The 13,576-nt window shown below is 36.6% G+C and overlaps 1 protein-coding gene across 6 annotated transcripts in view; it reads right to left on the reverse strand.

Moving 5' to 3' along the window:
• TRPS1 (transcriptional repressor GATA binding 1) overlaps positions 1 to 13,576 on the reverse strand; it is a 266,245-nt gene that overhangs the window by 216,483 nt on the left and 36,186 nt on the right. For 2 of the 6 annotated variants that reach the window (XM_081505247.1, XM_081505248.1), the window contains exon 2: positions 971 to 1,129. The exons of 2 other annotated variants lie outside the window; for them this stretch is intronic. In XM_081505247.1, coding sequence (XP_081361373.1) covers positions 971 to 1,007 — 37 coding nt within the window. In that variant the 5' untranslated portion in view covers positions 1,008 to 1,129. Of the gene's footprint in view, positions 1 to 970; positions 1,130 to 3,744; positions 3,818 to 13,576 lie in introns of all 6 variants that reach the window. 2 more of the 6 variants (XM_081505249.1, XM_081505250.1) reach the window with 2 other exon arrangements.

Consider the following 13,576-nt stretch of genomic DNA (forward strand, 5'->3'; position numbering starts at 1 on the left):
AAATCATGTCCAACTCTTTTGCAACCCCACGGACTGTGTGGTTCACCAGGCTCCTCTGGCCAAGGGACTTCCCAGGCAAGAATGCTGGAGTGGCTTGCCATTTCCTTCTCCAGAGGATCTTCCAGACCCAAGGATTGAACCCATGTTTCCTACATTGCAGGCAGATACTTCACCGCTGAGCCACTGGGGAAGCCCCAAAATGGTTTATGCCCACATATCAAGGTCAAGGAGATGAGAAAAACAGCGATATCTTACATATCAATGGAACTAAGATAAAACATTTATTAGAGATGAACAGATAGTAATATGTTAATAATTGAAAAAATTAATATATTTTCCAAAAAGATACATGGATCTTGCTGATTTATTATCATCATGAAGAAAAGTAATTGGTTATAGTTGTAAAAACTATTCAACAAGCATTTATCTTGATTGAGAGAAAATATGATTTGCTTAAATTATCATCCTTCCAAATTTCAGTGCCTTCTTCCATCCAAGAAAAGACCTTTACAACTCGTATGAGTCACTGAATAAGGCCCTTAATAATATACATTGCAAAGAATGTTAAACTGCTAAAACTTCAAAGAAGCATCAGAAAGGTCACTTAGTTTTTTGTTATTATTATTATTATTTTTTGTTGTGGAGGGAAGGGGCATGTTCTTTTTAGTTGCTTTTAAAAAAATCGTGGTTAATTTAGTTGACTACACTTTGAAGTAGTTAGAGAAAAAATAATTTTTTACTGGAATGATATCGCCATAATTTTTCAGAATGACATATTATGTAAATATAAGCACATTTGCAATACTTTTAAGTGGAAGAAACTCCCCTAGCAACTCATAAGTTAGATACCGTAAGACTAGACCCACCCTCAAGTTATTATCTCTAAGACAAATAACAGATTGCACGACGTTGTACTGTGTGCCAGAACTTTTCCAGTTAACATTTTCACTTGAAAAAATAGATCACATACTTGTAAAATCATACCCAGCATTGACTTCATAAGGCATGTGGCTTTAGAGTGCTTTTTACAATTATTAATTCTATTAGTCAACTAGCAGGAGGGCTAATGCAATTGTCTTAGAAGATGCTCAGAAGACACAGAAGACATTTTGAGAGCTGATCTGTACATCTGCAAAACAAAACAAAAAAATATTTTCCTTCCTAAATGATGTAAACATATTTGAATGGATCACACCTAAAATACATTAATATGCCAGCACCGCAGGCTGCTTGAAAGATACCTGATAAAAGCAGGAGCAAAGCTTGGGCAAGATTTTCTCCCTCCCTTGGGTTTTAATAAAGCAGCAGGAGAAGGAGGAACACGATATAAAAGATTACAGAAGTCATTTTCACAGCTGACTGTGATGTTGGCAAAATTAGTTAAGCTCGAACTTCCCCTGAAACCTAAGAACCACAATACTTACCTCTACTGGGGTGGGGATAAAACATCTTAATTAATAATTATAGAGGGGATCTGCTTCTGGAAAAGATACAAAGTACACCTGCCAATGCTGCACGGTCACAGCTAAAGACAGGGAGTGGTACCCATTACCAATTTCCTCCAGATTCATAGTACCAGTGTATATATACCATGAGCTGAGAAGAGAACTATTTCAATGTCATAAGGAATTCTGTATCAGATCTAAGTACACCTTACCAAGAGTAACAGAAACATTACATGTTATGTGTTACCCTTTTATCTATTTTTTCTAAGTGTTATATTTTCATTTTGATAAATAAGATTGTTAAAGCTATGACTGAACCAGCACTTAACCATCCTTATGTCATCATTTTTAAATTATCTGAATGCAAGTATTGAGGTATGGTCATAATATAATTGAACAGACGTACTCTGTGTGTGTGTGTGTGTGTGTGTGTGTGTGTGTGTGTGTGTGAATGCTAAGTCACTTTAGTCTGTATTAGACTCTTTGCAAACCTATGGACTAAAGCCCAATAGGCTCCTCTGTCCATGGAATTCTCTATGTAAGAATATTGGAATGGGTTGCCATGCCCTCCTCCAGTGGACCTTCCCAAACTAAGAATCCAATCTGTGTCTCTTGAGTTTTTTGCACTGGCAGGTGGGTTCTTTACCACTGCTGCCACCTAGGAAACCATATATATATGTATAATCACATCAGTGTACCTTAGTCATCCGTTTTGGCAACTCTTAAACTTTTTCATTCTATTATACCGCAATATTCCTCACACTGACTCCCACAAAATTTCAAAATGCCAATCAAAGTAGGTCCACTATAGACAGTCATTTAGACAACAGGGCAATATATGAATAAAAAGTGAATGGACAAAGAAGCTGACGAATCTGAATGAGCACTACAAAGCTCAAAAGTGACAACTTCAGTCCTCTATTTAATTATGAGATAAAAACTGACTGGGGAACTGGCTAGGGGTGCGGAGGGTGATAGTGAGCATTCCCACATTTACATCATTTTCCACCTATACTAACACATGAGTGGTATTATGTGCCACGACAGTTAAGCAGGTTCAAAATAAATTTAGCTCCCTAAAAATGCTCTATCTGTATTAATTTTTATCACTGGGATATGACATTCCATTTGCAAAAAATCTCAATTTCTATTATTTCCTCCTACCTTAAAACTGAAATCTAAAAATTTTCTTTGCATTTTTAGTGAAAGAGTTTACTATAAAAAAGCAATAGGGTACCACACTATTTTTGTGTTGCAGTATTACTGGACAGGTTTATGCAGTGGAAATTATTAGCATTAGAGCTTAAAATAGAATTCTGGTAACTACTTTATCTCACTGATTAAAATGCTTAAATATACAAGGAAAAAAAATTTTTCTATAAATGACTGTGACTTATGTTCTCAAAATGGCACCTTTAGAACCAAAGGAATATGTTTTCTATTATTACCCAGATATTCTGAACTGCCCATTATTTAGTTTTATTTCACCTATATGAATATCTAAACATACACACACATGCATGCATACATGCAAGCATGCTAAGTCACTTCAGTCGTGTCCGACTCTTTGAGACCCTGTTGACTGTAGCCCACCAGGCTCCTCTGTCCATGGGATTCTCCAGGCAAGAATACTGGAGTGGGCTGCCATGCCACCCTCCAGGGGATCTTCCTGACCCAGGAATCAAACCCATATCTCTTATGTCTCCTGCATTGGCAGGTGGGTTCTTTAAAATTGAGCCACCAGGAAAGCCCACATACACACATATATTTATGGAATACACTTGCTCAAAATAACCCTGTCACAGATAATCAAAATAATTATCTTATCAAAGGAACAAACTATCACAGTAATTTAAAAAGAGAGCTGAGATCACACAACCATCCAATGCAGATGAGGGTGAAGTTTTATTTCCATTAGAAGAGAAACTCCTTGAAGGTAAGATATAACTCCTCTATGCTCTTTGTGGCAACTTGATCCTAAACACAGTAAAGAATCAAAACCTCTTTAAGAAGGTGGAAGGGTACAGAGATCACACAGCCAGTTTCTGAACCTGATTCAAATCACCTGCTGATGTAATCAAGGGCAAGCCCCTTTCTTTCTCAGAACCTCTCTACTTATGTGTACAATGAGGGAATTACAATAAATTATTTCTAACCTGTACTCTGCCTCTGACACTCTGTGATGATGCTGGCTAATGGCTTAAGCACTTTAGTTTTCCCTTTACTCAATTTCCTTGAAAGACTACAAAACACTAGGCCATCAACAACTAAGGGTGGCATAAATATCACTGATACCTACCATTCACTGTTCTCCATTTCCTCCAACTTTCATTCATTCATTCAACAACTGTACATCCAGCATCACCTACATGCTGAACACAGAAAGCAAGAGGACTTCACTTTTAATATTTATCATCAATTTAAGAGAGGAAGGATTTTTTCAAAAAGTAAAGAAAAAATTATACGGAACTTCTCTTTCTCAAAAAAAAACCTAAAATGAGTACCTACCTACCAAGGCACGGCACAAGTATTATGAGAAACCAGCAAATGCATACAGGCAATGAAAGGGAATTAAAAGTAACTTTAGAGTGGCACTCTCCAAGTTCCAAGTATGTATTTTTTTAATTTTTTAAATATTTTTATTACAATTATTGTGGTGATTTTTGCCATACGTTGACATGAATCAGCCATGGGTGCACATGTGTCCCCCCATCCTGAACTCCACCCCCACCTCCCTCCCCACCCCATCTCTCTGGGTTGTCCCAGAGCACCAATTTTGAGCGCCCTGCTTCATGCATCAAGTTCCAAGTATGTATTTTTAAAAGTTCATTTAAGTTAAAAAATAGTACTGATGAATATCCTTCACACTATGTAATGAACACACACTAATGATATGAAATTTGGTTTATACATATATATATATGTTTACATAGTATATGTGTATAATATATATAAAACCTGAACAGAACTGAAAATTAGAGAAGCAAGATGATGTAATCTCACCTCAATCTCTAATCCTGCTGAGTATGATTTGTATTGTAAGTAGCAGTTCTTATCATCATAATATATAATACCAGATGACATCTTCTTCTTGTTTTTCCAGATCATAAAACTCTCAAGTGTTTAAAATCAAAGCTTAACACAAAAAGAAAAGATATGATAGTCTTCTCCTTAATATATGTTTCTTCCAGGCTTGTTTGTATCAACAGCCCAAGAGTATTGAGTTATTAACTACATATTTCTTGTAGTTTTTATTAAATAAAAAAATTAAAAGGAAAGAAGAAAAAAAGAAAAGCAAACTTTCTTTTGATCAAAAGTCCCCCACAAAGAATTTAAAGAATTAAGCAAATGATAGCAAAATAAAAGGAAGGTCGAATCTTGGGCTCATGGCAAACTAGATAGCTTCCATATGAACAACATATAAAGCTCAGTTTTTAAAGAACATATGTGTTTGCTCATTGGTTTAGAGGAAAAAAACTTGAATCCTGTCTACTCCGTATATACAGATCAAAATCAGATCGCTTAAGTGAACTATAAAATGCAAGAGGACATTGTTTATCCAATCGCAAACCCAAGAATTGCTCGAGTTTAAATGTTTTCTGTTTCTACTTCAATCGTAGGTCACTTTTTTTGTAAACTGCTTCAAACTTCATAAACCCAATGTCAAATCCTGTTCTTTGCTATCTGTGTCTATTTAATTTGCTCTCTCTGAATTGATTATTCCTGAATCTTTAAAGGTATTTTTGGACATCTTAAATCCTGTTGAGATTTAAATGTCATCACCTTCAAACAACTCCCATCAAATAAATCTCTTATTAATTCACATCAAATTAATCCATAATGATCGCTTCTATTAACATATGCTTCAGAGCACAAAACCCATTAATAGTCATCTGGACACTAGAACTAACTGGAGCCTTAGTGAGATAAAATGCACACTATTTAGATATCCAGTTTCAAAGAGTTCTGATGCTGGCCCAAACACATTTTATTAGGCTTTTATTTCATCATGCTATGCGCTCTATATTTTAAATATCTCATTTCAAATGTACTCGTCTAGGTAAAAGGAGATAGTCGACTAAATAAGTAATAATGTCATATTTGCCGAAATGAGTATCCATGTATCCATATACATCTTAGAGAAAGAATTTCAGTAAGTACTTACTCCTATTAAACAATTACAAAAAAAATTTGGGGGGAGTTTGACTTTAAAGACTTTTAGACATTTAAAAGTCTAAATGAAACTGTAGGATATATCTGAAAAAAAACGAAGCGTGCGCCTACTTCATTAATGAAAAAACTGAAACAGAGTAAGTGTACATCATGGAAAATCAAAGAGAAAGGATCATTATTTTTCCCTTCATAGCAGGTGAGAGGCAAATGTATTAAAAACTCTGATTTGAATAAGATCACAATTTCACTAAGCAAATTAAGAAACATTACTATTCATTGCCCATACATATGTCATTCTTCCTTTTGTTTTCCTCTCCAAGAAAAAAAAAAAAAAACAATTAAAAAAAATCTACAATGACAACTGTTGATTCAAACAGGCCAATTTGACTTTGCATGTTTGCCTGAGCCAGGCTCAACTTTATCCTTTCTTCTTTGTTAAACTGAGACTGTTCCAACTGGTCCAAGGGCAAAGACCCAAATATAGCACTTCAGTTCAAAAAGAACAGCTCATGGAAAAGAATGCATGCATCTCTTTATCTAGATGGTTATGAGAGAAATTGACATTTCATTTGTATGTAAATTGGATTTCTACTGATAACAAAAATAATGAGTGCTGTGCTCTGTGAGAATGCCTTTGACTTTCTTCCTAGCATTTGCCAAAATGCATCTTTGTTTATTAAAGGTAGTTTACTTTTAATATATCAATGTTGCTTTGTCTGTTTTCCAATCTGTTATTCAATTGAAAAGAAAGTCTCAATTACCTCAATCCAGCTCTGTAACTGGCAAACAGCTGTCTCGGTCCTCCCATAAGAAATCTGTGTCAGTCACTGCAAATCCATTTGGTAAATTAACACATATGTACAATAACGGTGAATCTAACGGATGCATGCCATGACAATTCAATAAGCACGCTCACCATCTTCACATCACTGCTTAACCAAGTGTATTAGGCAAAGTTTTGGCTCATTTTTAAAAATTCATTTGTTTTTGGCTGTGCTGGGTCTTCATTGCTATGCACGGGGTTTTCTTTAGTTGAGGAGAGCCAGGGCTACCCTTCATTATGATTTTCTTCATTTTTTTAAGAGTACAAAACCAGATACAAGATTAAAACAATTGCCGTGAAGGATATTGAGAGCTAATACTGGTTTCACATCTATGAAAACAAAAGTCACTCAGTCCTGTCTGACTCTTTGTGACCCCAAGGACTATGCAGTCCATTGGAATTCTCCAGGCCAGAATACTGGAGTGGGTAGCCTTTCCCTTCTCCATGGGATCTTCCCAACCCAGGGATCAAACCCAGGTCACCCGCATTGCAGGCGGATTCTTTACCAGATGAGCCACAAGGGAAGTCCTTTGTGTACACACACACACACGCACACACACACACACACGCACGCACACACACACACACACACACACACGGGCTTCCCAGGTGGCTCAGTGGTGAAGAATTCGCCAAGGCAGAAGACATGGGTTCAATCCCTGGGTAAGGAAGATCCCCTGGGGGAGAAATGGCAACCCACTCCAGCATTCCTGCCTGGTGGGCTACAGTCCATGGGGTCACAAAGAGTCGGACGTGACTGAACAACTGAGCACGCACACATACACACAGATACACATATACACACATATTTTAAAATATTAATTTATATTATATGTAGTTCTGTGTTAACCTTCACTTTCTGTATTAAATATAATATTTTTCATAATATGAAATTTAACAAATGTCATATATAACTCATAACAATGTGTGTGTATCTATATATATAAATGTGTGTGCATATATACAAATGTATATATATATATATACATATATATATATATAAAATAGCCAGTGATGGGGAACATAAATTTATGCCATCATATTCAACAGTTCTTGCTTACAACATTATTATTAACATAGCAACAACAAGTTACTGGTAAGTAGCTTGCAAACCCCTACTTGCTCATCCCTAAGGCACCAAAGGAAGCAGCTTAAAAATTCTCACCCATTAGACACAACCAGTTCAATAAATAATCTGCCAGGTAAGGCTCAAATAACATGAGATATCAGCAAATGCTTACAGGCAATACAAGAGAATTAAAAGTAAGTTCAGAGTGTCTGCTGCTCTGTATGTAAGTTCCAAGAGGCCAGGGATCTTTGTTTAGTATGTATTTTTAAAAGCTCATTTAAGTTAATAAACAGTACTGATGGATATCTTTCACACTGTGTAATGAAGAACACAGTGCGTGTTAGTTGCTCAGTCATGTCTGACACTTTGCAACCCCATGGACTGAGGCCCCTCTGTCCGTGGAATTCTATAGACAAGAATATTGGAGTGAGTAGCCATTCCAGTCTCCAAGGGGATCTTCCTCACCCAGGGATTGAACACGGTCTCCTGCATTGCAGACAGATTCTTTACAGTCTGAGCCACCAGAAAAGCCCAAAGAACACAATAATGATGTGATATCTGGTTTATATACCACCCTGTGCGCTATGCTTAATTGTTCAGTTGTGTCCAACTCTTTGCCACCCCATGGGCTGTACCCCGCCAGGCTCCTCTGTCCATGGGGAATTCTCCAGGCAAAAATGCTGGAGTGGGTTGCCATGCCCTCCTCCAGGGGATCTTCCCAACCCAGGTATTGAACCCAGGTCTCCCACATTGCAGGCGGATTCTTTACCATCTGAGCCACCAGGGAAGCCCAAGAATACTGGAGTGGGTATCCTATCCCTTCTCCATGGTATCTCTTCCCAGCCTGTCCTCTTTGTGAACCAGGAGTTGAACCGGGATCTCCTGCATTGAAGGCAGATTCTTTACCAGCTGAGTACTACTGGGGAAGCCCGTTATACCCTAGTTATTGCTAAATGCTTAATGTAAGCAACTCAGCATCATTTTCCCTTCTGATGAAAACAAAAAAACTTTACAGACACAGGATGGAATCATTCACCTTTTTTTCTTTTTAAGTACACTGAAATTTTCCAAAGAAAACTGGTCCTGTTTTAAACAGAAAGTATTTCAAAACTGGAAAGCAACTTATTATAGTAGAATAGGTTAATTCACTTTTTTCTGACTCCTAGGATGACACAAGCTCTGTGTATGAAGGGAAAGAAAAGTTCATATAGAATTCCTTCATAATTTGTAAGATCTTTTTTTTGAATAAACCCTTATTTCAGGACAGTCTTCCCATGCTGACCTCAAATTTAGCTAGGCTCTACCTGGAATTTTACTTTGATAACTTCTTAAGTACAGCTGACTAGAAGAAATTCAAGAATTTTCTCTATGTTCTTTCAATGATACTAGTTTTTTAAAAAGAAATGTAAGGAAGTTCTTTGTTCAAAGTAAGTTTAATGGAAACTGTATACTTTATACCTGCCTCTTCATAGATGCACAGTGTACATTAGCTACTACAGCTCTGAAAAGTCCTGGGAATTATACAGTGGGGGAGTCTGTTCTATTTGGATTGGAATTTCCCAATTCCATTTGGCTTTAAGTCACCAACTGCCATTTACCAACAACACTAATGTTCCTCTGAGCACAGTGCTGGATGCTGCTCTGTACAGTAATTGTCTTCCTGTCTTACACATATGTAAAATTTCTAAAATATTACATAAAATAACGTGATGTTTTAAAACAAAATGAGTATCCCTTCATTAATCGGCAAGAAAACTGAGATGTTTTGATATGAAGTACACTATTTTGAAGGGTTTTGTATTTTTTTCCCGAAATTTTTAATGTTTCCCGTTATAAACATTAAAAGAAGATTAGGATCTATTATCATGAAAGATTTAGATTCAGTATTTTAACAGAATGTGTAATGGTAGAGGTCACAGTCACGCTGGAAGGCCAAGGGAAAAAAAACGCAGGAGATAAACACCAATGCACATTACAGTCTCTGACGTCCAAATCATATATGCATAAGCATGTATGGATATAAGCCCAGTGTTATCTCTGAGCTTAACAGTTTACATAGATATAACTGCATAAAGAATTTGTTTTTAATGTGATTTTTTTCAGTGATTCTTTCAAATGTGTCCACCACAGTTCATCAATTTAAGGCACTACCACCTTGGATACTAAATCTGTCTCATTCTTTTATAATAACTTTAAATTTATCTGATTAAAATTAGGAACAGAAATATGGCAAAGAATTTAGGGAGCTACAGTGTGTGGACAAAGGTTAGAGAATGACCCAGAATTGTACTGAGGGACTCTACAGTAGCATCAGTGGTTCTCAATTGCTTGAAAATACTGGAAGAATAGATCTAACCCACATGCAAATCCCATTGCCAGCTCAGTCTCTGCTTCCAGACTCATCTCTACTCGTAATAAAAGATAGAAATAATGCCTGGACCATTGTCAGGAAATGCATCTTAGGACTGAGTATGTGACTGCATCCTTTCCTATAAAGCTTCATAGAATCTGGTTTGTGTTTCTGGGTGATACAGAAGAGAAACGATCTATATGGAGGGCAGACTCCCTACATCACCCTTGCAAATCAAAGGCTCTAGCTTCTTGGGCTCTTAGATTTTGTTCTATTGTTACTGCTTCCCCCTTACCCCCAAAGATGAAAACAAAAGATTAAAAATACATTTAAAAATAGAAATAGCTGGGTAGATGCCAAAGTAAATGTGAAACGGGGAATTAATTTGAAGTTAATTTTAAACTCAAAGCCAGCATAGGAGTGAGGTCACAGTGAGGGCCAAGTGTGAGAGGACCAGCACGTATTCAGGTTACTCTTGGACCCCAGAGCACCTCCTTCACCATTCACCAATCGAGAAAGAATGGTGATGTGATGCATATGAGTGGGGCTGCAGAATTAATGAGGGCAGAAACAGGCTCACTCATTAAATACTTTATACAGCTAATCTATTCAATATTCACATTCAAATTCAATAAAAACTTAAGAATCTATCTAAACACACACACACACAGACATACACATACATCTTTGGAAAAGATTTTCACCACCTGCACCCCAATTAGTAATTTCTTTTCTCTGTCAATCTTGTGGACACCTGTCATAACAAGAGTAAAGGAAAAAATATATATTTATATAATTCCAGATTCAGGTGTTTTACAAATAATTCCTTCAAACTCTAATCAGATTTTGAAAGAAAACAAAATTCAGAACTAGACTTTTTTAGGCTCACAACTGTGACTGTTAATGTATATCATAACCTAAATTTTTAATTAATACAAAAAATTTCCTACGTTGATACCATGAGCTGGGCACTATGCCAAGAATGTATTATCTCCTTTGATTTTCATTTTCAACAATTCTTTAAGTAAGATACTATTACTGTTCACATTTTACAGCCGAAGTAACTAAGATTTAGAAAAGTTAAATCAACTTGCTGAGGTCAGAGGCTTAGGACATAGAAGAGTTAAGTCGGAAGGAGTCTAAAACCAAAATTGGTTTACCATTGCATTTCTCACAAACTCCCTAACATTTTTATGAACCATAATTAAGCAAAGCATTCATAGATATAAAACTTTTAGAAACTATCTGATAGCATTTTACAAAGATTACCTTCAAATGCACTTAATGTACTTGATCGGTTCTATCCTTGGGGCAAGCAAATATACAACCTTCTCAATATTCTCATGGACTACAGTGTTATCTTAACTTTTGAGTTGTCCTCATAATACCCAGCACATTACTAAAGTTACCAAATTATTCAAGTCTCTAACTGGATTCACTTCTACAGAAGTCTTCACAATTTTCTTGGGCAAAAGTTGAGTCTTTCCCACTATCATCTGTGGCAATGTATGCATGTCTCCATTTAAAGTACTTGCCACAACACAATGTAATTATTTGTTTATGGTTTAGGCTACCTCAGTAAGGGCTTCCCTGGTGGTTCAGATGGTAAAGAATCTGCCTGCAATGCGGAAGACCTGGATTTGATCTCTGGGTTGGGAAGATCCCCTGGAGGAGGGCACGGCTACCCACTCCAGTATTCTTGCCTGGAGAATCCCCATGGATAGAGGACCCTGGTGGGCTACGGTTCTTGGGGTCACAAAGAGTCGAACACGACTGAGCGACTAAGCACACACACACCGCACGAGGCTATGAAGTCCCCCAGACCAGAAAATACCATTATTATATTATTAATGTCAATTAAAGTATTAATAGACCATTCATGTATTGCTGTTGTTCAGTTGCTAAGTCGTGTCTGACCCTTTGAGACCCCATAAACACCAGGCTTCCCTGTCCTTCACTATCTACCAGAGTTTGCTCGAACTCATGTCCTTTGAGACAGTGACTATGTTAATAAAAACTGATAAAAATTAATTCATATATTTAAATATTATACATTATCAATGATTGGCAGAGTCTATGACACACTCTCATTATTAACAATGAAATTATTGTATCAGCACACTCTGATAATGACTATTAGAGGGAAATAGCTTAGCACATTAGGTCAAGGGACATACAAGATTTTAAAAGTTCAGTGATACTAACATGGCCCTCCCCACTGAGACTAGCCTACCAACCAGAATAGACACTCACAAAAGTTTTTACTGGATAGATAGGAATTAGCACACTTAGAAAGTTCTACATAGTGTTTATCTCTTCAAGGAAGGCCTGACTCTCCAGACATTAGTCTCACAAGAATAAAAGCTAGGATAACGTTATAGTGGTTTTGTTAACGCGTTGTTGTTTAGTCACTAAGTCATGTCGGACTCTTTGAGACCTCATGGACTGCAGCCTGCCAGGCTCTTCTGTCCATGGAATTTCCCAGACAAGAATACTGCTGTGGGTCACCTTTCCCTTCTTCAGGGGATCTTCCCAATCCAGGAATTAAACCCACGTCTCCTATTTTGGCAGGTGGATTCTTTACCGTTGAGCGCACCTGGGATGCCCCATCATTAACACAACTAGTAACAAACAAAATCAAGACACGGGGACTCAAAGTACTAATTTTGACATTATTTAAGCCTTAACAAAGAATTAGATATCATAGTTCTGGATCTATGGTCACAGAGCAATAAACACATAAGTATTAAGAAGCAAGAACTATCTAATTTATTTTTTGAAACTGTGAATCACACAACTATGTTGGGTTGACTTGAGTTCTATATATATATGTCTATATAAATTTACATACTGAAAATATCTGTGAACTGAATTACTTAATTAGAGGAAGTGTCATTAAAAATTAAGTACATTCTATATCGTAATAATTCTTCAATAATGCCTATAATCAGTAAAATGAATTTTACAAGTTCATATATCTGCATGATTATTTGTCCTATATGTGAATATCATATGGTACTTAATGCATTTATAATATATTATTATACTTAATATTTACCACAAGTACATGCATTTATACATATATATTTTATTCACAATTTTTTTACCACGTATCCTCTAATATTCCAAAATCGAAAACAGTCTCTAGTAATAGCATAGTGTATAAAAATAGATAAACGTTTGTCTTTTAAAGGAATAGGCTGGCACATAAAAGAATACAGTAAAGTCTCAAACATCTGGATCAGACTCCTAGCAACTTAAAAGCATCTGGAATGACATAAAACCAGATGTTCAATTTAAAAACGTGAGGATGCACACACACGCGCGCACACACACATTCACAGGAATACTCACAACATCATTATCTCAGGTGTCAAAACTGGAACCAGCTCAGGTGTACATCCACAGAGCAGGTTCAAAAATTCCAACATACAGTGGAATGTATGGTCATACAAAAGGATATTATACTACAATAAAAATAAATAAACTACATACAACAACATGGATGAATTTCACTAATGGGAATGTTGAGCATGAGAAGTCAGACATAAAAGGATGCATACTTTTAATGCATTATGAATGCTGGGCGTTAATGCACGCAGCGTCTCAAAACATGCAAAATCAGTCTAAAGTGTGAGCAGTCAGGAGAGTGATGAACTTCTGGGGAAGGGAAAAGAACAGAACAGGAGGGGGCCTGGAGGGCATCAGCAGTGTCT

The sequence above is a fragment of the Giraffa tippelskirchi genome, chromosome 6, assembly GCF_054371585.1.
Source record: "Giraffa tippelskirchi isolate mGirTip1 chromosome 6, T2T-mGirTip1v1.2.pri, whole genome shotgun sequence".
Taxonomy (NCBI): domain Eukaryota; kingdom Metazoa; phylum Chordata; class Mammalia; order Artiodactyla; family Giraffidae; genus Giraffa; species Giraffa tippelskirchi.